The sequence below is a fragment of the Hyperolius riggenbachi genome, chromosome 4, assembly GCF_040937935.1.
Source record: "Hyperolius riggenbachi isolate aHypRig1 chromosome 4, aHypRig1.pri, whole genome shotgun sequence".
Classification (NCBI taxonomy): Eukaryota; Metazoa; Chordata; class Amphibia; order Anura; family Hyperoliidae; genus Hyperolius; species Hyperolius riggenbachi.
Window position 1 is genome coordinate 208187836 of NC_090649.1, and position 23535 is coordinate 208211370.

The following is a 23535-nucleotide window of genomic DNA, read 5'->3' on the forward strand; positions in this document are numbered from 1 at the left end:
TGAATCACATGTTGATGGCTTGCTGCATTCCACCACAGCATACACCCAAATCCCTATAGCCAGATTCGGATGCGTATTCACGTCACTGTAAGCGCCAGCATGCATCCAACGAGACGCACACCTGTTCAGTGGAAACCGGCCCCAATGGGCAGATTCGACAAAGTCAAATTTATCTCTAACAGAATCTGATTAGAGATGAATTTGTTTTTTGTTGATTCTGCCCATACACTACAGGCAGATTCCCGTCCAATTTCAGCATGAAATCTTCAGGGAATCGGCTGAGTCCGCACCGCTGCTACCCCCAATGTATAACGTGCCCCCCCATGTGTGCATTTATACGTTACCTGTCCTGTAGCAGCCTTCACGCGGTGTCCGTAATCCTCCGGGTGGCTATCCATACACGTCACTGATAGTGTTCTCCCCAGGCTCTTTTAGCCGGGTGCTCCACCCGGCTAGTTTTGGTGACCACCCGGCTGTCATCGGCTCATCTTCTCCTCTGCTGTATGCAGAGAAGCGCCGGCCCTGCATTCTGTTATCACGCCCCACCCGGCTACTTTTTCATGCCACCCGGCCACTTTTTCATGCCACCCGGCTGGAAAAAATTTCTGGGGAGAACAAGACGTCAGACACTATGCACCAGTAGCGTGTATGGAGAGCCGCCGGGATGTTGCAGACACCGCGCAGAGGCTTCTACAGGACAGGTAGCGTATAAATGCACACAACAGGCACATTTATACAATGCAACGTTAGTGGCAGTGCTTTCGTCGTCTCGTCACTCGTTACAGAAATCGCTGCCTTACCGACGCACACCTGACAAACCAACTTTGCCCCGACATCTTGCAGCATGTGCGATCGACCATGCGACCAATTTCCGTCCCGAAATTGGCAGGGCTGTGTAGTCGGTACAAAAATCATCTGACTCCAACTCCAGGTACCCAAAATTGCTCCGACCCCTCGACTCCTCCTCCAAAGCTCTAGAAATTGGTCACTTTGTCGGTCAGGCATGCACTTGGCGGCACCAATTTCTATCCAATTCGATTATAACAATCGAATCGGATGGTCGATGGACCGGCAAATCACCTGCTGAATGGCCACCTTAACTCTTTAAGAAAGCCTGGAATAAAAAAAAAAAAAAAAAAAAAAAAAAAAAAGGTTCCTAATGCAGATGCTTGCTTGCTGAGCACTGCAAAACAATGCAAATTAGGCAAATTTAACTTTCAGGCTTTCTTTCAATCTGACGATTCCAATTGTGCTTAGGAGAAGCAATGCAATGCGATCTGCAGGGACATAGTTAAGAGCATTGCCTATATTTTCTGATGTTTCTATTCACGTGATGCAATTCACCATGGGATCACAACGTATGTTCGCATGCATTTTGGCGCATTGAAATAAGATTCCATTAATCATGATGAATGGAATCACAACAAGAAAAGTCACGGAGCAATGCAGTGCCATGCAGCACGACGGCCAATTGTGTTGTCTTCAGAACAACAGAGACCATGTTTGATGCTGAAATGCACAAAATCAGTGCTTTCAGGACATTTAAAGTATAACTGTCGGGCATAAAATTAAAAATAAATTTATTTTTATCTGGTAAACAATACAGGTGCTAACCAGGCAATCCAAAAGTTAAATCTCTATTACTTTTGTTTATAAATGATCATTCCCCAGTTTACCTGACTCTTATTTGGTATGTTGCCGCACAAGGGAAGTTGCAGGGCAGGCTGAGTTGTCTTTTTTTTTGCTTCTTTATTTCCACTCAGACTTAATAATATGTACAGAAGCAAAAAAGGACAACCCAGCATGCCCTGCAACTTCCTTTCTGCGGCAACATACCAAATAAGAGTCAGATAAACTGGGGAGTGATCATTTATAAAGAAGAACAGTAATAGAGATGTTAACTTTTGGATTGCCTGGGTAGCATCCTTATTACTTGTTAACCAGATAAAATAAATAATTGATTGTTGATTTTATGCCCGACAGTTACACTTTAAACACTTTCAATTCTTGTGCTCCAGCTAACACGAAGGGCAATACTTATTCTTGATCAACAAATTATATCATCAGAATGATGGCTTTAACCAGAGCAGATTCTACCACCATCTAAAGAGGGACGTACAAGTAACATTCAGTTTCAATAAAAAAAAAATATTAGATGCAAGGTAAATAGGAGTTCTGCGCATAATATGACACGAGTTTATGAAAATTAAAATAAAAAAACTCATCAATATATTTGAAAAACAGAAATTGCTCAACACAAAAGGTTGAACAGGAGAAGCATTACGTTTACATTGGTACCCGATTGTTTACAGATTGGAAAAATAAATCAGCAGGGGTTTCCCCAGTAAATTTGATAATATATCAGGAAATTGGCTTGCAGGCCTGATCAGAGATCAAATTCTCTCGGGAATTTAGGTATCTAGGAGATATACTATAGATGCCTAATGTCAATAATTTTGCTCTGATTGCATAATATTTATCTGCCTTTGACATGCCTAAGTTGAATTGCTGTAAATTTTCACAGTACCTTTTCTTTAATAGGGTTTTTATTAATCAAAAAAATTCAACTAGAAAGATCCATTACCTGAAAGATTGGCCACAGATGCCTTCATGTGCTTCATGCCTATGAAGGGCACCCTCCTACTATACCCTCATCTTCCTGTTATACTTCTGTTCTGAAGATATCAGAGGTTCCAGCAATTACCTCATGCTGGGACTTGCATCTGGGTTACTAATGGCTTATGAAGGCAGTCTGCTGATACACTGCTGTATACTAGCCTCCTCAGGCACTTCTGGGAAAAATGTAGCATTATGTCACTCACACCATCCCTACACCACTAAATGGTGTGGAGGGAAAAGATTTTACAGCCACTGACCCCACTTGCAATATAGGAATAATTGAGTGACATAACTGATGACATGGCAGGTGGGCAACAATGTCAGGTTGCCGTATGGGTTTCTGGGATTCAGGTTTGTGAGAGAGCGCAAATCCAGGACAGCAGGAATGGGAATTAGGTGGTTTTGAGGACTGTATAGGATGGATGTGAAGGTTAAATGATGCTAGAGACCCCAGAGCCAAGTTAAGGGAGGGGTGGGGGGCAGATCTATCCAAGTTATTGAGCGCGAGGGTTTACTTAGAAAAATAATGCTTTTTGTAACCAGCTTGAAGAAAATGATACAGTTCTTTGAAATCCCTAAACTACAACATTTATCCTTGTGCTTTTGTGGACCCTTTATGTATAACACTCAGACCGATTCACACTTGAAATCTGCAAAGCATGACCATTTTGCACGGGTGATTTTACCGTGATTAGCGTGGTAAAATCACTGTACACTCCCGCAATTCCAGACAATCGAAATCAGCTCTTATTTAAGCACTGTACCTCGATCGCTTCAGAATGACGGAAAAATGCTGCAGGTAACACATTTTGCGATTGCCGTTTATCGTGAAAGGACCGATCAGTAAAACGTTCAGAAATCAGATCGGACCTGTAAGAAATATTCAATTTGAATTGCATCATGTATACTAGGCATTAGAGTATATGAATACTCGAAAAAAATGAATTCTATATTTAATTTAAAAAGGGAAAAAAAACATTTACGAGTCACACAGTGTTAGAGTATTTTCTCATCTACAGAACAGGGTATAGGGATTTATTGTAATCCTTGGTTTATAAAGTGTTACCATACTATGCAGCAATGAACAATAGGAGAGGAATGGTAAACACACAGAGGTATGTGGATACAGAATACCTTTGGTAGCTTTGCCGCTGGTCAGATACACTTCAACAAGCACAGTACAGACATGCTGATCAATACCTGGTCTAGCCGTATGTACAATTCTTGGGGTGTCATGGGAGGACAAGAAAACTGCACCATTCTGCAGTAAAGTTCACTGAAGGTACAACAGTAATAATAGGTGTCAGATGAGTGTTATGCATCCTTATGCACCGCTACAGCTTGGCCAGCCCAGTACCTTTTCCCTCAGTTTCATTAGCAAGGCAGTGGTCCTCTTGGAAGTGTATTAGGGTCATTATGTGGAAATATTCTCCTGCTGATAATTTTTTTTTTAAGGGAGGGGATTTATGATCTGCTTCAATATGTCACAGTATCACATGGTTCCCTCAACTGTAGCTCCCCACTGCCAGCAGTACTCGTGGAGCCCCAAACCATGACACTCCTACCACCATGCATGACTGTAGGCAAAACACAAATGTCTTTCTACTGCTCACTTGGTTGCTGCCACACACTTGACACCATTTGAACTAAATACATTTATCTTGGTTTTATCACACCACAATCCACGGTTTCAGTAATACATGTTCTTAGGGCTGGTGCACACCACAAGAGTTTTTTAAAAAGGGAACCAGAGACACCGGACATGGAAAAAGAAAAAAAGATTTCATACATACCTGGGGCTTCTTCCAGCCCCATAAGCCTCATTGCTCCCAACATCCGATTCCTAGATCCGCCGGTACCGGGTTCCGTCACTTCCGGCGGACGCGGCCAATTGTCCGCATGATTAGGGGATCCCTCCATATCCTTACGCGTGCGGCTGCGCAGTATGCAGCCGCACGTGTAAGGGTATGCTGGGAGCCCCGTGATGCGGACAATTGGCTGCGTGCTGACGCCGACTGGCTGAAACTACAGGACCCTGTACCGGCGGATACAGGAAGCGGAGGACGGCGGCGTGGGAGCGATCCGTGCGTATGGGGCTGGAGGAAGCCCCAGGTATATATAAAATCTTTTTTCTGGCGTCTCTGGTTCCCTTTAAACGCACGAGATTTTAAAAGCTCATGCTAATCCAATGCAATAGGGGAATTTTACAAATCACATCACTCCAGTGTCAGCACACATATAGTATAACATGTTATATAGTATAACATTTGCAAGAGCTTTCAAAATCACAAAGCTCTTAAAGTTCTTGTGTTGTGCACCAGCCCCAAGTCTGCTTGTGTACAGCAGTCTTTCTTTTGCATCATCCTTAGAAGAGGCTTCCTTCTGGGATTACAGCCATGAAGAGCAATTTGATGCAGTATGCGACGTATACAGCAATACAGCGATATACAGCTCCCCGAATGGCGGAGATGTAAATCGTTACCTTCCCGGCTCCAGCGCAGACACAGTAGGCGGCTCTCTGCTCCGAAATAGCCGATCACAGCCGGGTCCACTCTACTGCGCAGGCGCAAGTCTATTGCGCCTGTGCAGTAGAGCGGACCCGACTGGGATTGGCTATTTCCATCTATTTTCAAGTGGAGAGCCGCAACAGTGCCACCCGCTGGGGCCAGGCGAAGGTAAATATTGCACAGCCTGACAAATTGTCGGCTGTGCCTTAGCCTTGATAGGATCCAGAGGCTTCCCCCTCCCGAGGCAAGAACCCCCCAGGGGCATTTTTCTTTGATACAGAGTCGCTTTAAGATAAAGTTCTCTGCCATGAAGTGCCGTGTTGAACTTCCTGTGACCAGTATGAGCGACTGCAAGAGCTACAACAATAAAATTTAATACACCTGCTCCTCATTCCCACCCAAGACCTTGTAACGTTAACAAGTAATATGACCCCAGGAGGGAAAATGTCTAATTAGGCAGAATTTTGACATTCTTCGAGTTGTACTCCAATTAGTTGCCACAGTTAAGACATTAATGGCTGTATTCCAAAAGGAGAGATAGCAGTAGTGGACATCCAGGTAAAACTTGACCTTTATCGAATACCTTAAAGAGACTCCGTAACAAAAATTTCATCCGGTTTTCTTCCATCCTACAAGTTCCAAAAGCTATTCTAATGTGTTCTGGCTTACTGCAGCACTTTCTACTATCACTATCTCTGTATTAAATCAATGTATCTTTCCCCTGTCAGACTTGTCGGCCTGTGTCTGGAAGGCTGCCAAGTTCTTCAGTGTTGTGGTTCTGTGATGCATCTCCCCCCTCCAGGCCCCTCTCTGCACACTGCCTGTGTGTTATTTAGATTAGTGCAGCTTCTCTCTGCTCTGTTATCTTTTACAAGCTGGATAAATCCTCCTCTGAGCTGGCTGGGCTTTCACATACAGAGGAATTACATACAGGCAGAGCTGTCTGCACTCTGCAGGAAGAAACAGCCTGACACTTCAGTGGAAGATAGCTGCAGAGGGAAAGAAACACACAAATTATCTCTTGAGATTAAAAAGGAAGGCTGTATAAAGCCTGCTTGTGTATGGATGTATTTTCTATGTGTGGACATACTGTACATCAACCTACTTCCTGTTTTGGTGGCCATTTTGTTTGTTTATAAACAAACTTTTAAAAACTGTTTTTAACCACTTTTAATGCGGCGGGGAGCAGCGAAATTGTGACAGAGGGTAATAGGAGATGTCCCCTAACGCACTGGTATGTTTACTTTTGTGCGATTTTAACAATACAGATTCTCTTTAAAAGAGTTACAGGCAAAACATCCGCACATTGGAGAGAGGTCCAGGCAATGAGAAGTCTACAGCCATTTGCGCCTTACAGGTGTGGCGCTTTGTCAGGACAAGGAGCCCCAGAATGCAAAACCCCTCACCACAATCACCTGTTCCAAATTACAGGAGGAGGACCTGGTCACCGTTGCATCTGCCAAATGAATTGTAACGCACAACAGCACGAATGGAAAGAGTACTTCTACCGCTGTGGAGCACACATTCGGAGTGTGTCATTATGCAACTTCCAACAGGCGTCATTATGCTTGAGGCGCTTACAACTTACACTGTGTGTGGGTTATTTTGATGGGACAGCAAATTTACATTGTTATACAAGCTGTACACGGACTACTTCATATTATATCAAAGTATCATATCTTCAGTGTTGTCCCTTAATACGATGTAATAATATTCTACAAAAGTGTGTGTGTGCGCGCGTGTGTGCGTGCATTCTATACACACACACACACACACACACACACACACACACACACACACACACACACACACACACACACACACACACACACACACAGAACTGCATCTTCGTAATCTAACAGCCTTTCATCCAAGCCAGCCAAGCGGTTTTCCCCTTTAAGACTACGTGGCAGTGCACATATGCTGCAAAGACCAATATGGGATATGCACAAAATGTGATATTCAGTTCAGAGCCACAACATCACAGTCAGCCTGGAAGCATGCCAAGCCCTTTATAAGTATATATAAAAGAGTCTCCTATTAGTTCTCATGAAGCAGAAGTTCCGGCCTTGTTTCTGCAGTACAATGGTCTCTGTTCAGATGAAGTCATGGTGTGGAGGATGGCCTGGAGGAGTTATTAGAAGAACATAGAACTCTTCATGGACATCCTCCGTCCACAATAAGTATTGCCCTGCTGGAATGTAGCTTATGGGACAATGTAAAGGCAACCTTTAAGTGTCTGGGGAAATGTTTTATGGGTGGGGGTCTGTGAGTACTATAATATACCATACACATCCAATTTACAGGCTTAGTGTAGATTCAACACATAGCAATGATAATGCACAAATAACAGAATTTCCTTTGCTTCACATTATCTTAAAGTTCATATTTTTCAATATCTATTGTGTGGAAACTATGAATATTTGTAATGCATGGAAACCATTAATGCATTACTATTTTTTTTTATTATCTGGCTGGCTGTGTGGCAATTGCGCCTTCCTATTTAAAGAGAACCAGAGATGAAGCACCCTCATGTATTTTATTCCATTTATCAGTGGGAACATGACAGTAAACACCTACCCTGCTTTTAGTTTCATTGTTATCTACTTAATTAGTCTATTAGCAACTGTGATAAGAATCCACCGACTATTCAGTCGAGGTTTGACCTGGAATCATTATAGTTGAGTCACTCTTCTGAGTAGTCTTTTCAAGCCCAAGCCTTCCCCTCTCCTGGCTTAGATTTCCTGCTTTGTATACTGAGAGCTGTGATGACTGGGAGTGGCTGCTGCTCCTGAGAGAGAAGCTCTGTGGCTGTAATATGATCCCTGTGTGCTCTGTGTGCACTAGATACTGATAATAACGGCAGTTTCATTCCTATGATAGACACTTCTTACAGGCAGCTGTACATCATACCAAAATGAAAGCACATAGATGAAAGGCTGCATTTAGCCTAGATAGCAGCCTAGTCTCATATAGCCTAGACAGCACATCCAGAACAACTGATAACCCGGAAGGAGAAGGGATATGAGCCGGCGGCCATATTTGATTTTTCCTGGAGCAATAATGGATAAAAAACACTAAAAAAGGCACACCAGAGCGGGAAAATTTTATCAGGTAGAGCATTTATTCTTTACAAGCTATCAACTGATATGTTTATTTTGTGTGAAACGTTCATCTCTGGTTCCCTTTAAAATGTAGGATATTGCTTGGCTAGACAAAACAGTATTCCAAACTCCTCTCGCTGTCCCATCATCACCCACAAGAGGCTGCCACAGAGAAAGGGGACCCGAAAGTCTTATTTTGATTAAGAAGCTAATCCTACCAATCCCTGTGCTGCACAAAAGGGAGTAGTAGGAGAGGGCCAGGTGACAGTACAAAGGGGAAAAAAAATCTATCATTCTGCTGGCAGCATTGATCTCTGGTTCACGAGACCGACTTTTTTTTTTTGGGGGGGGGGGAGAATTTTCTCTGGAACCACTATATCAAATATGAAAACTGAATTAAGGCATAGACTGCTGTTGACCTTTACCAATAATAAAATATAGGCAAATAAACTAAAGTACCCACATGAAGATGGATCAGTGATCGGCTATGGCAAACAATCACTCCTCGATCTATCTTCATGATGATAACGCAATATAATCGGCCTAGATTCTCCATCCTGTCCGATCGATACTTTCAGAGCGACGGCAGAGTGAGTGAGCTTTGGCAATGGGTGAGTGGCGTGTACAGCAATTCTGTGCGGCAAGACGTTGGTAATTCCCGTTTTTGTCACCAGCAGTCTCTGGTCCTTGGGATACCAGAGATGACGTAAATAGAAAACCGGTTGGAGCAGGCATGTAGTGGAAGCTGTCTTGATGCCCATCGCATCCCCTGTTCTCCTCCTATCCTACCTAAATGCCCCTTGCAGCCTCTTCTGGGTCAGACGGTATTAATGCGCAGGCGCTGGCTACTGGCGTCCTACATTTTGCAGTCAGGAGCTAACTGCATAGGACGTCATGACCGTGTCATGTGGGGAGCGCTCGCAGGCTCGAGATGTAGAATGCACGCAGCCGGGCCAGCATGCAAATAAAATACTGTAAGGCCAGAAACCCACAAGAAGACTTTTCTAAGCGCTAGCAATTTGAAAAAGCTCTTGCTAATGCAATGCTATGGGGGATATTTATAAAATCGCATCGCTCAAGTGGGATCACACCCAAAAACATACTAGCAAGAGCTGTTCAAATCATAAAGCGCTCAGAAAAGAGCTCCTAGTGGGTTCCCAGTCTGAGGCTTTGTTCTCATTATAAATCGCCACCGCTATCGCAAGCGCTGGCGATTTATGGGGCGATTTTGAAAGCACTTTTACAAATTGCTTTCGGCTTAGAAAAGAGTTTTTCTAATCGCTTTTGCAGAGCGATTGTTTTATCACTTCCTGACGTCAGTCAGGAAGTGAACGGTTTCACCCGGACGCGCTGGGGAAATCGCAATACAAATCACTTTTTAAAGCGCTTTGCGATTTCCCTATATCTTCCATTGAGCCAAAACGCTCAGAAAATGGTACATGTAGCACGTCATATGAACACTGTCATAGGAAATCATTGCACAAGCGCTTTTAGAGTGATTTCTAACATCGCCAGCACAAAAAAAAAAACAAAAAAAAAAACGCTCAGTGTGAACAAGCCCTAAGTGTGACCCCTGGCAAGTTTTTAATTACAGAAAAAAAACATGTATTTTTGCATTAACAAATCTGCCTTATTAATAACAAACGAAACAATTTGCACATGCACATTTTCTGAATGCATGAGTCAACCTCACTTGAAACGTTTCAACTATCAACAGCAGATAAAATGTGGTGAACAATGTGTTGAAATATTAGTATTTGCCACAGGGCATGCATTTTATGTAGCACATTCATGCTGTGTAGTGGACCTCAGTCAAAAACACCTCCAGGGTTTACAGTTTTTGAAATCTGTAAACATGTTACAGCTAGCTAAAATGTCCCATCACAGAAGGTGGAATACCTTACAAGGAATACCTGGAGTTTAAGAAACAGGTCACACAAATAAAATACCTATGTGACTCAGCTTAAATGTGCTCTTTTATGTTTAACTAGCAAAAAGCCAAAACTGTTCATTTCGGCATTCAAGATTCTGGTGTGCCACGGGAAGAATAAAAATATTAGCATAGGTGCATAATTAATGAAACCCTGCCCCAGGCATAGGCTGGGCACTGTTTGCCTTTTATTTCTCTGGATCCTTGCAGTTTTTTATAGGTGAATTAATAGGTTAATGTACTAGATAGTACAGATGTTTACCTTCCTCTATTCTGTGGTATACATTTATCAAGCAAGCACATTTTACTTTTTCCTGAATGTAAAGGGTTTAAGTGCAATCACTTAAAAAATACTGCAATTTAATACAAAAATCTATATCAGAGGGTTTCCTGCAGATTTTTGCTTCTGTAATCAAAGAAGGCATGAAGTTCGCAGGCAGTGGCTTTAGGGGCGGGGGCGGACATTAATCTATTTTGTTAGCTCCCTTGTGAGTTTAGTCTGATGCACTGTCCAAGGAGAGAACGTCAAGATATGTGCTTCTAATCTTTTAGATGGGTTTGATGAAATGAATGTTTGCATGTCTGCACTATGCATGTTACAGGGTAAGAGTTAGGACACCTACCAATACCTGGGTACTTTTGCACAGTGTAGGTGACTAGGCAGAGGAACGCATTCTTTTGCAATGCATAAGACCCCGGCTTTTAACTTTGCTGTAGGGATAGCAGTGGTGCCTGGATGATTGATGCATTTGCATGCGAGTGTGCAAAGGGTTAATTGTTTAGTTTTGTGCTATTTTTCACACCCCCTTTAGCACCTCCCTAATAACTTATTTAAATGACCTAACTTGAGGGGATGTGCCTGGATATTTATATGTATATGTTTACAGCACACATGCCTGCTGCCCCAGTCTGGACAGCACCATCTCCTGATGGCTCCCGATCCCCACAGCGCCTGTGAAAAGCGAGGAGTGGGCGGAGACCATGGGAGAAGATCTGTCCGTTCATGCTTATTTTTTTTTGACAAATTGTTTTTTTTTTTAGACAGGTGCCATACGACCAAGAGGCAACAGAGTGATGGACAGTGCCAAAGGGGCAGCAGCTATAGTATGTATGCCGTAAAGGCACATACCTAGCCTTATCTGGTCATGTGATCCTATCTTTATGAAGCATTTTGAAAACACTGCAACATACATGGGATTCCATCCCCACCGGCTCTGACGGATGCTCTTATGTCAGTGGTCTGTGATACCCTTAAAGAGAACCCGAGGTGGGTTTAAAGAATGTTATCTGCATACAGAGGCTGGATCTACCTATACAGCCCAGTCTCTGTTGCTATCCCAAACCCCACTAAGGTCCCCCTGCATTCTGCAATCCCTCATAAATCACAGCCGTGCTGTGAGGCTGTGTTTACATCTGTAGTGTCAGTCTCAGCTGCTCCCCCGCCTCCTGCATAGCTCTGGTCCCCGCCCCCGTCCCTTCCCTCCAATCAGCAGGGAGGGAAGGGAGGAAGGCAGGGACAGGAGTTCTGCAGGAGGGGGGGAGAGCAGCAGACTGACACTATAGAGATAAACACAGCCAGCTCTGACAAGCTGTTTGTCAGCAGCGTGGCTGTGATTTATGAGGGATTGCAGAGTGCAGGGGGACCTTAGGGGGGTTTGGGATATCAACAGAGGCTGGGCTGTATAGGCAGATCCGGCCTCTGTATGCAGATAATATTCTTCAAACCCACCTCGGGTTCTCTTTAAGCCTAATCTACACGATACAATTCTTTATACGAGTTGATTACGATTCTATTTACGATCTGATTAAATCTGACATGTCCGATCGGGATTCGATTCAATTCGATTTGCCATTGCAAAACAATGGCAAATCGATTTGAATCGAATCCCGATCAGACATGTCGGATTTAATCGGATAGTAAATAGAATCGTAATCGAATAAAGAATCGTATCGTGTAGATTGGGCTTAAGTCCCCTCTGTAGGGCAGGATTATCTGCAGACTTTGAATTTAGATTTTATCCTGCAAACAAAATTTGGATTGTGGGTTTATAAATATTTTGTGGCAGTTTCCTCTGGCGACGTTTCTGTGCTGCTGTATTGGATGTGTGGCGGGAATTCATGTGTGAATGTTGGGAATCAGCACACGCCACTACTGGCGGTATTATAGAGGAACTCCGCTGGTCACGGTTTAGCTGACCTCATAGCATAACCAGCATTCATATCGGAGAATAGGGAATTGTTCAGTGCAAAAAAAATACATGGTTTACGAAATGTTCAAGGCTGTCAAAAGTAAAAAGGAACTGTACTCAAGCACCTGAACCCCAAACTGCTTCAGGTACGCTTTAGATGCAGCTCCGGTGTCATTTTCGATTTCATTCTGAAATGCAATATTTGACACAATCACAAGGGGGTCAGGAGGGGGCACAAAAACTGACTGTCACAGGGTGCTTAAAACCATAGCTACGCCTCTATATGCAGGTACAACAATAAGATCCGAAACTCACTGGGATATAAGATATGATCCAAATTTGTATTCACATCCTAAAGGTGGCCACACGATACAATATCGAAAGGTTTTTTTTCTCATTCAACTGAAAAATCCAATCGGATTTACAGTTTTCTTCGTTTTTTATCGATCCTGAATGCCAGATATTTTTATTCAATTTTTCTGATTAACTTCATTTAACATTACTTTTCTTACCTTCATTATATTTTTGCTCTTTGGGAGCTTAAAAATGTAATATAGATAAAGTGAAAAAAGAAAAAAACTGGTGAAAAAGCTTTGTGAATTATGGCCAATAAAGGCTATATACAGTGGGATCCAAAAGTTTGGGCAACCTTCTTAATTGTAATGATTTTCCTGTATAAATCGTTGGTTATTACAATAAAAAATGTCAGTTATGGTAAATACAGTATATCATATAGGAGACAGTAATATTTGAGAAGTGAAATTAACTTTATTGGATTTACAGAAAGTTTGCAAAAATTGTTTAAACAAAATTAGGCAGGTGCATAAATTTGGGCACCACAAAAAATAAATGAAATCAATATTTAGCAGATCCTCCTTTCCCAGTCCCTGCACTGGCCACACAGCATGATGGAACCACCACCATATTTTACTATAGGTAGCAGGTGTTTTTCTTGGAATGCTGTGTTTTTCCTCCATGTATAACGCCCCTTGTTATGCCCAAATCACTCAATTTAAGTTTCATCTGTCCACTGCACCTTATTCCAAAATAAAGCTGGCTTGTCCAAATGTGCTTTAGCATACGTCAAGCGGCTCGGTTTGTGCTGTGGGTGGAGAAAAGTCTTCCTCTGCATCACTCTGGCATACAGCATCTCCTTGTGTAAAGTGCGCTGAATGGTTGAACGATGCACAGTGACTTCATCTGCAGCAAAATGATGTAGGTTTTGGTGCTTGTCTGTGGGTTGACTGACTGTTCTCACCATTCATTGCTTCTGTCTGTCCGAGATTTTTCTTGGTCTGCCACGTCGAGCCATATACTAAACTGAACGTAAAGAATAGGCGGCACACCAATGGCTGCAAAACGTTTCTTGTATTGCGAAACAGTGACACTACATGTTACGGACACCTGCGTGTCCGTAACATGTAGTGTCACTGTTATGCAATACAAGCAACTTTTGCAGCCATTGGTGTGCCACCTCTTTTTTGTTTGGTTGTCCGAGGACAGTTTGAGCAATCCGGTCGAGGCAAGGCACCAGCACAATCCCAGGCAAGCACACATGGGTGCTGTCTACTTGGAACACTTTCCAGTGAATATATTACACTGAGCCTGTGGTCTTCCATTTTCTTCAATATGTTCCTAACTGTGAAAACAGACAGCTGAAATCTGATACAGCTTCCTGTATCCTTCCACTAAACCATGATGGTGAACAATCTTTGTCTTCAGGTCATTTGAGAGTGGTTTTGAGACCCCCATGTTGCTACTCTTCAGAGAAAATTAAAAGAGGAGGGAAACTTACAAATGAACCCCTCAAATTGGACTCACTTGTGTAAGTAGGTCCGGGGGCACAGACTACCAAGCCAATTTGAGTTCCAATAATTAGTTCTAAAGGTTTTGGAATCAATAAAATAACAGTGCCCAAATGTATGCACCTGCCTAATTTTAAACCATTATTGCGCATTCTGTAAATTTACTTCTCAAATCTCACTGTGTGTCTCTTATATGATGTATTTAACTGACATTTTTTGTCGTAATAACCAATGATTTATACAGGAAAATCATGACGATTAACAAGGTTGCCCAAACGTTTGCATCCCACTGTATGTAGGCATTTACGTAGCATGACAAAAGTGTGACATGCAAGGACCAAGCAAGCATGCAATTTTGTTCTTACCCCATCATTCAGTGAATTACAGTACAGGATGCATGGTCACCAGTAAATTCCTGCTTTCAAACCCTGTACTTTCTTTTTATTACTCTGACAGGGCAGGGCTCATTCACACTATGTGCATTACTGTCAGTAATGACTATTCACAACTTGTGTGCGATATGCATGGTAACATGAAATTCCATGGACATTCGTGTTACCGTTCCCCGTACAGAGCACGCTTCCATGCATGAAGATGCAAAGCATCAGCAAGCATTTTCATTTGTAACAATGCATCCGATTTACTGACAGGTTTTATGGTATTGTGGTCACCAAAGTCAGCATCATAATGCAACAGAGTGTGCTGTGTGTCGGGTAGAGAATGCATACACTAAATGAAATAGGGTTTAAAGCTAAAGTTTTATGGATGTCTGTGTCCTAAAAACCATCCTCACCTTCTAACCTGTCAAAAACTCATACACACTTACTGTAAATGCTAAGGCGTTTTTGTCACCATCCCCTACTTCCGGTCTCTGGACTACCAGAATTCATATTAAAACCAAGGAGACCTCAGATACAGGACATTGAAGGAAATATTTCCCAAAAGGGAAGTAAAAATCAGTACAAGCACTTATGCTAGGTACACACCCTACAATTTTCTGGCAGATCGATTTCCAACATGTCCATTCTAAATTTTAAATAGATTTTTCGATAGTTTAAAAAATAAAAAAAAATTGTTATCGATTTTCATAGAACTGAAGAAAAATCAAAAAAAAATTAAAAAAATGTTGGAAATAATCGATCTGGCAGGTAAATCTGCCTGAAAATTGTATGATGTGTACCTAGCATAAGAGCCTCCTTGCTCAACTATCCTAAAGATTTCCTACCTGAGTAGGGCTTTAATTCCATTACCAGATATTAAAGTGAATATGTACTCTAAAATTCTTACAATAAAAAGCATACCATTTTATTCATGTTCTCCTGGGCCCCTCTTTGCTGTTTCTGCCACTCCCTGCTGTAATCCTGGCTTGTAATTGCCAGTTTTAGGCAGTGCTTACAAACAAAAAACATGGCTGCTAACCAGCATGTGATAGGCTGAGAGAAGCTCAGTCTGTGAATCCATACAGAGCCGGGAGGAGGCGTGAAGAGGGTGAGTATAACTTCTACCTATCACAGCAGAGCAGCACATTCCTGCCTGAGCTGACAAAGGAAAGCAGATTAGATTATATAACAGAGATAATACAGCCACTGTGCAACTAAAAAAGGCTGCAGTAAAGGGGGCTGTACACTAGGCGACCAACCAACCAATTGACCATCCAATTCGATTATTATAATCGAATTGGATGAAAATTGGTGCTGCCAAGTGCACGCCCGACCGACAAAGCGACCAATTTCGGGACAGAAATTAGCAGCACAGTCTTCCTCCCATGTTGGAAAATTTCGGGCCGAGGTTGGTTGGTCGAGTGCGCAGCGGTACGGCGGCCAATTTGTGAACGAGCTGCCATGTATAAATGTACGCAGTGTGTAGTGCATTTATACATTACCTGTCCGGTGTCAGCCTCCAAGCAATTTCCGTCCATCTCAACGTTCCGCATACACGCCGGCGGCGCTCTGATATCAGCCGCTTTGCGCTAGCGTGTATGCGGCTGTTACCCGGCGAGATGGACGGACACCGTGCAGAAGCTGCTACAGGACAGGTAAAGTATAAATGCACTACATTACATACATTTATAAATTTTGGGCGCAGCGGCGGGGCGGACAGCGGCAGCTCAGTCGATTCCCTGATGATTGCAGGCTGAAATTGGACGGGAATCAGCCTGTAGTGTATGGGCAGATTCGATTAGAGACAAATTTGTCTCTTGGTTGAATCTGCCCATACTCGATCTAATGTATGGGCACCTTTAGACAGACCACATTAGAACAGGTATAGGAACTTATAGGATAGAAGAAATAAGGCTGAAAATGTTGTTACAGAGTCTCTTAAGAGACATGAGAGTAAAAAAGAAAAGGAAAAAAAACACCTCAATTTGGGGAGGAGTCAATTAAAGTTTTTTTATAACCTTTGAGGGGTCTGAATTTCCAGACTGATACTTACATTCATAATTGCATTATTTTCAATTTAAGATTTCTGATACCTTTCAGAATGAGGAATTTAAGCCGTGTAGATAAATAATCAATACAAAAACACCCAATAACGCTCCAGACAGGGATAGTACACAAAGTAATTTTAGAATGTTCCTTCATGCTGCAGGTCACTTATTCGCTCTCTCCCCTTAGCTACTGTATCAGGAATAGACTCAGTAACTTAGTTATGTGCTCTTGCATAATAAAAAAAAAAATGAGACAGCCAGCACTGAAAATAAAAGAAAAAAAATGCCTGGCAGCTGTACAAGCATGACATCAACAGAAAACAAGCTACAAGTACACTTCAGGCCGTCTGTCTGGTTCTGGTTGTATCTGTGCAGTGCTAAATTCGAATAAGGAAGCTCAGCTTCGCTGCATAGCAAGGAACTGAGTCTACACTCCAAGCTTCAGGACAAATGTCAGATGCCAAAAAGCAACTTTCAGGAAGCATTTATAATGTACAGAGCAGCATGGCCAATAAGGATGGATGCAGTTGCCTACAGAGGACATCTGCTCAGTCCAGCAGTTTCTAAAATAACCGGAAGACAATATTCTGGTTTTAAATGATCCGCCAAGCGGATCAGTCAAAACCAGCCTTATCAGCCTGCCAACAGACTGTACACACGGGCAAACTGTCGTCAGAATGGATGACCCCTAGTTTGAAGAAATCAGGCGTATATACGAACCTTAACAGAAAATGGTATGGTGAGTATACTAGGCATTAACCTCCCCGGCGTTCTATTGAGATCGCCAGGGAGGCTGCGGGAGGGTTTTTTTTTAATTAAAAAAAAACTATTTCATGCAGCCAACTGAAAGTTGGCTGCATGAAAGCCCACTAGAGGGCGCTCCGGAGGCGTTCTTCCGATCGCCTCCGGCGCCCAGAATAAACAAGGAAGGCCGCTATGAGCGGCCTTCCTTGTTTTGCTTAGATCGTCGCCATAGCGACGAGCGGAGTGACGTCATGGACGTCAGCCGACGTCCTGACGTCAGCCGCCTCCGATCCAGCCCTTAGCGCTGGCCGGAACTTTTTGTTCCGGGTGCGCAGGGCTCAGGCGGCTGGGGGGACCCTCTTTCGCCGCTGCTCGCGGCGAATCGCCGCAGAGCGGCGGCGATCAGGCAGCACACGCGGCTGGCAAAGTGCCGGCTGCGTGTGCTGCACTTTATTTGAAGAAAATCGGCCCAGCATGGCCTGAGCGGCAGCCTCCGGCGGTGATGGACGAGCTGAGCTCGTCCATACCGCTCAGGAGGTTAAAGGGATCCTTAAAGAGACTCTGTAACAAAATAAAAGTTCCCCTGGGGGGTACTCACCATGGTAGGGGGAAGCCTCAGGGTCCCAATGAGGCTTTCCCCTCTGCTGTAGCTGCAGTCAATCCAGTGCTGGCTTCCCCGAAGGCTCGACAAGGCTTGATATATTTACCTTCCCTGGCTCCAGCGGGTGGCGCTGTTGCGGCTCTCAGCACTAGATAGGCGTAAATAGCCGATCTCTGTCAGGTCCGCTCTACTACGCAGGCGCAGGAGACTTGCGCAGTAGAGTGGGCCGACAGCAATCAGCTATTTCCGCCTATCTCCGAGCAGAGAGCAGATACTGCGCTGGAGCCAAGGTAAATATTTACATCCCCCGCTGTTCGGAGGGCCAGAGACCACCGTAGGACGGAGGAAGACGGGGCAATCCTTGATTGGATCCGGAGGCTTCCCCCTACAGAGGTGAGTATCCCCCAGGGGAACTTTTTCTCATTACAGGTTTTCTTTAAGCCTGAAATAAAATATCAGTTTTACTCACCTGGGGCTTCTACCAGCCCCCTGCAGCTGTCCTGTGCCGTCGTAGTCACTCGCAGATCCTTCTGTCCCGTCGCCAGCTAGCTTAGTTTTCAGCGACAGGTCCGGCCACGCGTCTGCTTCTTCGAGTTCTCGTCCGCAATCGTGTCCTGCGCAGGCCTTCTGCCGTAAATGAAACTAGCTGGTGGCGGGGGACAGCAGGATCCACAAGTGACTACGAGGGCACAGGATGGCTGCGGGGGCTGGTAGAAGCCCCAGGCGAGTAAAACAGTTTTTTCCCTAGGCTTAAGTGTTACTTTAAAGGGATACTGTAGGGGGGTCAGGGGAAAATGAGCTGAACTTACCCGGGGCTTCTAATGGTCCCCCGCTGACACCCTGTGCCCGCGCAGCCACTCCCCGATGCTCCTGCCCCGCCTCCAGTTCACTTCTGGAATTTGACTTTAAAGTCAGAAAACCACTGCGCCTGCGTTGCCGTGTCCTCGCTCCCGCCGATGTCACCAGGAGTGTATAGCAGAAGCCCAGTATGGTCTGTGTCTGCGCAGTACACTCCTGGTGACATCAGCGGGAGCGAGGACACAGCCGTGCAGGCGCAGTGGTTTCCTGACTTTTAAAGTCAGAAATTCCAGAAGTGAACTGGAGGCGGGGCCGGAGCATCGGTGAGTGGCTGCGCCAACACAGGATGTCTGCGGGGGACCATTAGAAGCCCCGGGTAAGTTCAACTCATTTTCCCCTGACCCCCTACAATAGACGATTTTATCTGTCGCTATTGTACAGATTCAATCACTGTGATTGAATCTGCTAGAAATCGCTAATGCAAACACTGACCGATTTCCGTCCAAAATCAGTCAGTCAATCACACAGGACAGAACATTTTGCTTGATTGGCAGTGGAACATGTCGCTAGCGGCCTTCGATTTGGCGATGACCAACGCAATGTTGGCAGTATCCTCCCATGTCTGGTGGTTTACTTCATGCCATGGGTCTCTTCCACCAGTCACGTGACACGTAGAATTTCAAATAGTAGCACTCCACAGCATACAGACCAGACATCTAGTGTTTGAACTGTGCTTGTGTCATATGACCGGGAGAGACGAGACAGGGAGGACGACACCTGCCCACCTGCACCAGGTGGGAGCTCTGCTGCCAACCAGAAGAGGGGTCACCAGCACAGAAGGGGTAGACCTGGACTGCCAGGCAGGAGATGGCAGCTCCACAGATCTAAAATCGATTTCATGACGATTGAAAATCTGTGTACACTGTGTGGGCAGCCAATAGTTCACTCTCTGATCAGAGAGGGATCTGGTGTCCTCCTATAGGCCACCATTACACATGCTCAATAATGATCAACCATAACAATCTGTAATCATTGCCGGTAACAAGCTTCCAAGACACCTACAGACAAGCTGTTTAGATACATGTATGCAACTTATTCTGTAATATAGAAAGGTAAGAAAGAAGCCAATGCATAGATGAGCAATGGTGCTCCACAGCTGCAAAACAATTGCATTTGTTAGTCATTCAACAATCCGTCACAACGGCTCACTAAACAACATTAAACAGCTGCATGGATACTAGCTTTTTGCCAAAGACGATCCCAAATGAACATCTAACAACAAAATTGTAACGTACACTCAGCTGAGTTGTGCTATAGGGAGCCATATAATATACTGCAGTTGTTCATGCAAGAGCAGATAGAGAAAACTGAAGGCTTAGACATTTTAATAACAATTTTAGTTTCAAAGTATTTTTATTGAGAATTCCAATAAAAACTTACAGCTTTTAAATAGTCCCTTATCAAAAGGGCATTTTCAACAGAAACAAATTAACATATACAGAACATGTATAAACAGAGAGCAGTCATACAGGTCATATCAATGTTCGAGGAAGGAGCAGCCAGGTGGTCGGGAAGAGTGCCTAAAAGGAGAGGGCGCATGACCTAAGTCCCACCGATGTCGAGGCTGAGAGCCAGGGCTGCCAGGTACGAGTAAATGGCAAGGTTGTATTCATTGACTATTGCTAGTAATCTTTCTGAGATAAGTATTTCCATGACAATGGCATCAGCCATGTCAATTGAAAGGATAGGTTTTAGCCACTGGCGGGCAAGATGAAGGCGGGCTGCCTTGACAATGTGTTGGGCTAGCCTATGATGTGGGTACTTCCATCTCTGAGGCTTATGTCCTAAGAGTAGTTGGAAAGGGTCCGGTGCCAGGGGGATCTCCAAGGCCGTACCAATTGCTGTTGCTACTTGAGCCCAATACTTTTTTGCAACAGGGCAGAACCACCATATGTGTTCGAGGTCACCCAGTTGGCCGCATCCCCTAAAGCATAGAGGAGATTTATCATTGGAGATAGTGTGCAATCTCTGGGGGGTGATATATGTACGATGTAATATTTTATAATTAGTTTCTATGTGGGAGTAATAATTACTACCTTTTGCTAGGGTAAGGCAACATTTGGACCATTGTTTGATAGTGAGTGTCTGGCCCAGATCCTCCTCCCATGCTATCATTGATATAGATTTAGTCGCCTCTAGAGGCTGTGATAACGTTGAGTACAGGTAAGATATAAGGCCACCCTCCAGAGGTCGTAGGGAACACCAATGTTCATACGTGGTACGAGTCGAGGAGATGTGGGCAGATTGTGTGAGGGTTTTTAGAAAGTGGAATATTTGTATCGCTCTAAAATGCTCTTTAGGTGGGAAGGAGGTGTGGGAACAGAAGTTAGTCCAGTTCGGAAACTGCCCATTGACTAGAAAGTTAGCTATATTGAAAAAGTTATGGGAGATCCACCACTGGAAGGGACGCAAATCCCATCCTGGTGGGAATTCAGGGTTTCCGAAGATTGGAAGTTGAAGAGGTATTTTGGATTGCAATTTTTTAGTGAACCTTAGTCTATGCCATAAAGAGAGTGAATGAGCTGTTAAGGGTGACTTTAGTTTGTATTTTGCAGGAGAGAGGTGTGGGGACCACTGGAGGGCCGCCAGACTAATTGGTGAAAGGAGGTCATCTTCAATGTCAGCCCAAAGGGGCCTATTATGTTTAGAGTGCAACTGGGCCAGCTGAGCAATCTGAGCGGCTCTATAATAGTTAAATAGGTCAGGGACCCCCAGGCCTCCCCTTTCTCTATTGAGAACCTGAACAGATTGTCTTATTCTGCTTTTTTTATTATTTGATATGAACCTAAAAATAGAAGTTTGAAGGTCCCTAAGGGAAGCCCTAGTTACTTGTATTGGGAGGGATCTAAATAGGTATAGGATTCGAGGCAATAGGTTCATTCGGACAGTTTGGATGCGTCCAGACCACGAGATCGAGGGGAGTTCCACCTTACCATATCCCCCTTCAGCTCAGACAGAATCGGCTTATAATTTAGGGCATACAGGTCTGCTGGATTAGTTGAAATTTTTATACCTAGATAGGTAATGTATTTTGTTTGAAATGATAGGCCCAGTTTGGAGGCTAGAGCTTCTGCACTTTGTTTGGGTAAATTAGCAAAGAGAACCTCTGATTTGTTGATATTCAGGGTGAGACCAGTAGAGTTGGGATCGATGTGTGCGGGGAGGAGAGAGTCAATAGCAGATCATCCGCATTTTTAAGGCATTCTTTGACAATTGCATTTAGTGCGTCCTAAATTATGCATTTTTTCACTTTTCTAGAGAGATACATTTTAAATAAACTGCCATGTGTAAAGTGGTATGCTTAAAATAGAAAAACTAGCTGAAGAAAGGAACAATTTTGGGACACTTCTCATTTTAGGGCTAAACAAATAAAGCATCAAACTACGTAAAAGTATATGCACCTATGTTTTCTCTACAGAACAAGAAGCGGAGGACAAAAGCCCAAAGTCTGTTTTCAAAGCAGAAGTAAATGGCAGATCAGGACAACACATTAACAGATTTCTAAACTTCCCAGTAATTCAGACCATGTGTAGCCACAGCCTGGGGTTCTATGGAGCTTGCCCTTGTAAATACCAGTCTGCTCTTGGACATACTTGCAAGACTTGCTGTTGAGAATTTTACAGGTTCATCAAAAAGTCTACACAGTTTCCTGATAATCTTGTTTAGCGTTAAGGTCAGTGAAAAATTCTACTAAGCAGCTTTACGTACACAGTGATGACAAGGGCAGATAACATAATTTAGCAACCTGTACAGTCACCAGAATAAAAAATAAAACCCTGTCAAACAGTTTAGAAATGAATTGTGTAACATAAAAAAAAACAAACAAAAAAAAAACTTATATCCATTAATAGCCAAAAATCGTAATTCAGCTACTGCAGACACGCTTAAGTCCTATACACACACACACACACACACACACTAGGTAAAAAAACTTGCCTTGTTGATAACACATCTTGTGTACAGCAGCCCCCAGACCTCTCTCAGCCAGCGGTCTGCCTGGCGGATCGCTCCAGGCCAAGAGCATTGTGCTCCCCACTAACCTGGCTACTGCGTGACAGGAGAAATATACATTTTTGAAACGTACAGTTTTAATCCTCTGCACTTTTAAACCCTCATAGCAATCTGGAACTCTAGTAGCAATAACTAGGTTTAAATTGTTCCCTATATCACCATTCAGACTACATCCGTGGCCTAATACAGGGCTGTGGAGTCGGAGTCGTGAAGTCGGAGTAATTTTGGGTGCCTGGAGTCGGAGTCGGGAAAAAATGCACCGACTCAGACTCCTAATTAATTTAAACTGTAATTAAAATAGAAAATATGATAAAATGTTCAATTTCTCAGATAATAGTCATCATAAATAATTTCTACATACAGTAATAGCTGTGCTTAGTCCACAAAAATGAAATAAACCAATCAAAATTAGTTACTTGTGATGCTTCAATAAAGCAGTCCCCGTATTTTTAAAGTCAGATATACACATCTGATTGTGACTGTATATATGATGTGTACACAGGAATCTCATATATAATAAATAACTATACTGTAAATATAAAGCCTGATGTGTAGCCGTGTCACTACTAGAGATGGTCAATGAGATGGAAATAATTCTGCGTTGATTCTGATTTATGCAAATGTACTTTGCTCATAAAATCAAATAATTTGATACATTGTTAAAATTTGGTTTGGTGACTACGAAGTAAATGGTACCTGAGAAGGATGAAAAGAAAAGTGTTATACATACCTGGGCTTC

The 23535-nt window shown here is 43.4% G+C and overlaps 1 protein-coding gene across 8 annotated transcripts in view; it reads right to left on the minus strand.

Annotated features, from left to right (window-relative positions):
- LRCH3 (leucine rich repeats and calponin homology domain containing 3) overlaps positions 1-23535 on the minus strand; it is a 189886-nt gene that overhangs the window by 124100 nt on the left and 42251 nt on the right. For 6 of the 8 annotated variants that reach the window (XM_068281290.1, XM_068281286.1, XM_068281292.1 and 3 more), the window contains exon 2: positions 22722-22832. The exons of the other annotated variants lie outside the window; for them this stretch is intronic. In XM_068281290.1, the coding sequence (XP_068137391.1) occupies positions 22722-22832 (111 nt within the window). The remainder of the gene's footprint in view (positions 1-22721; positions 22833-23535) is intronic. 8 annotated transcript variants of the gene reach the window in all.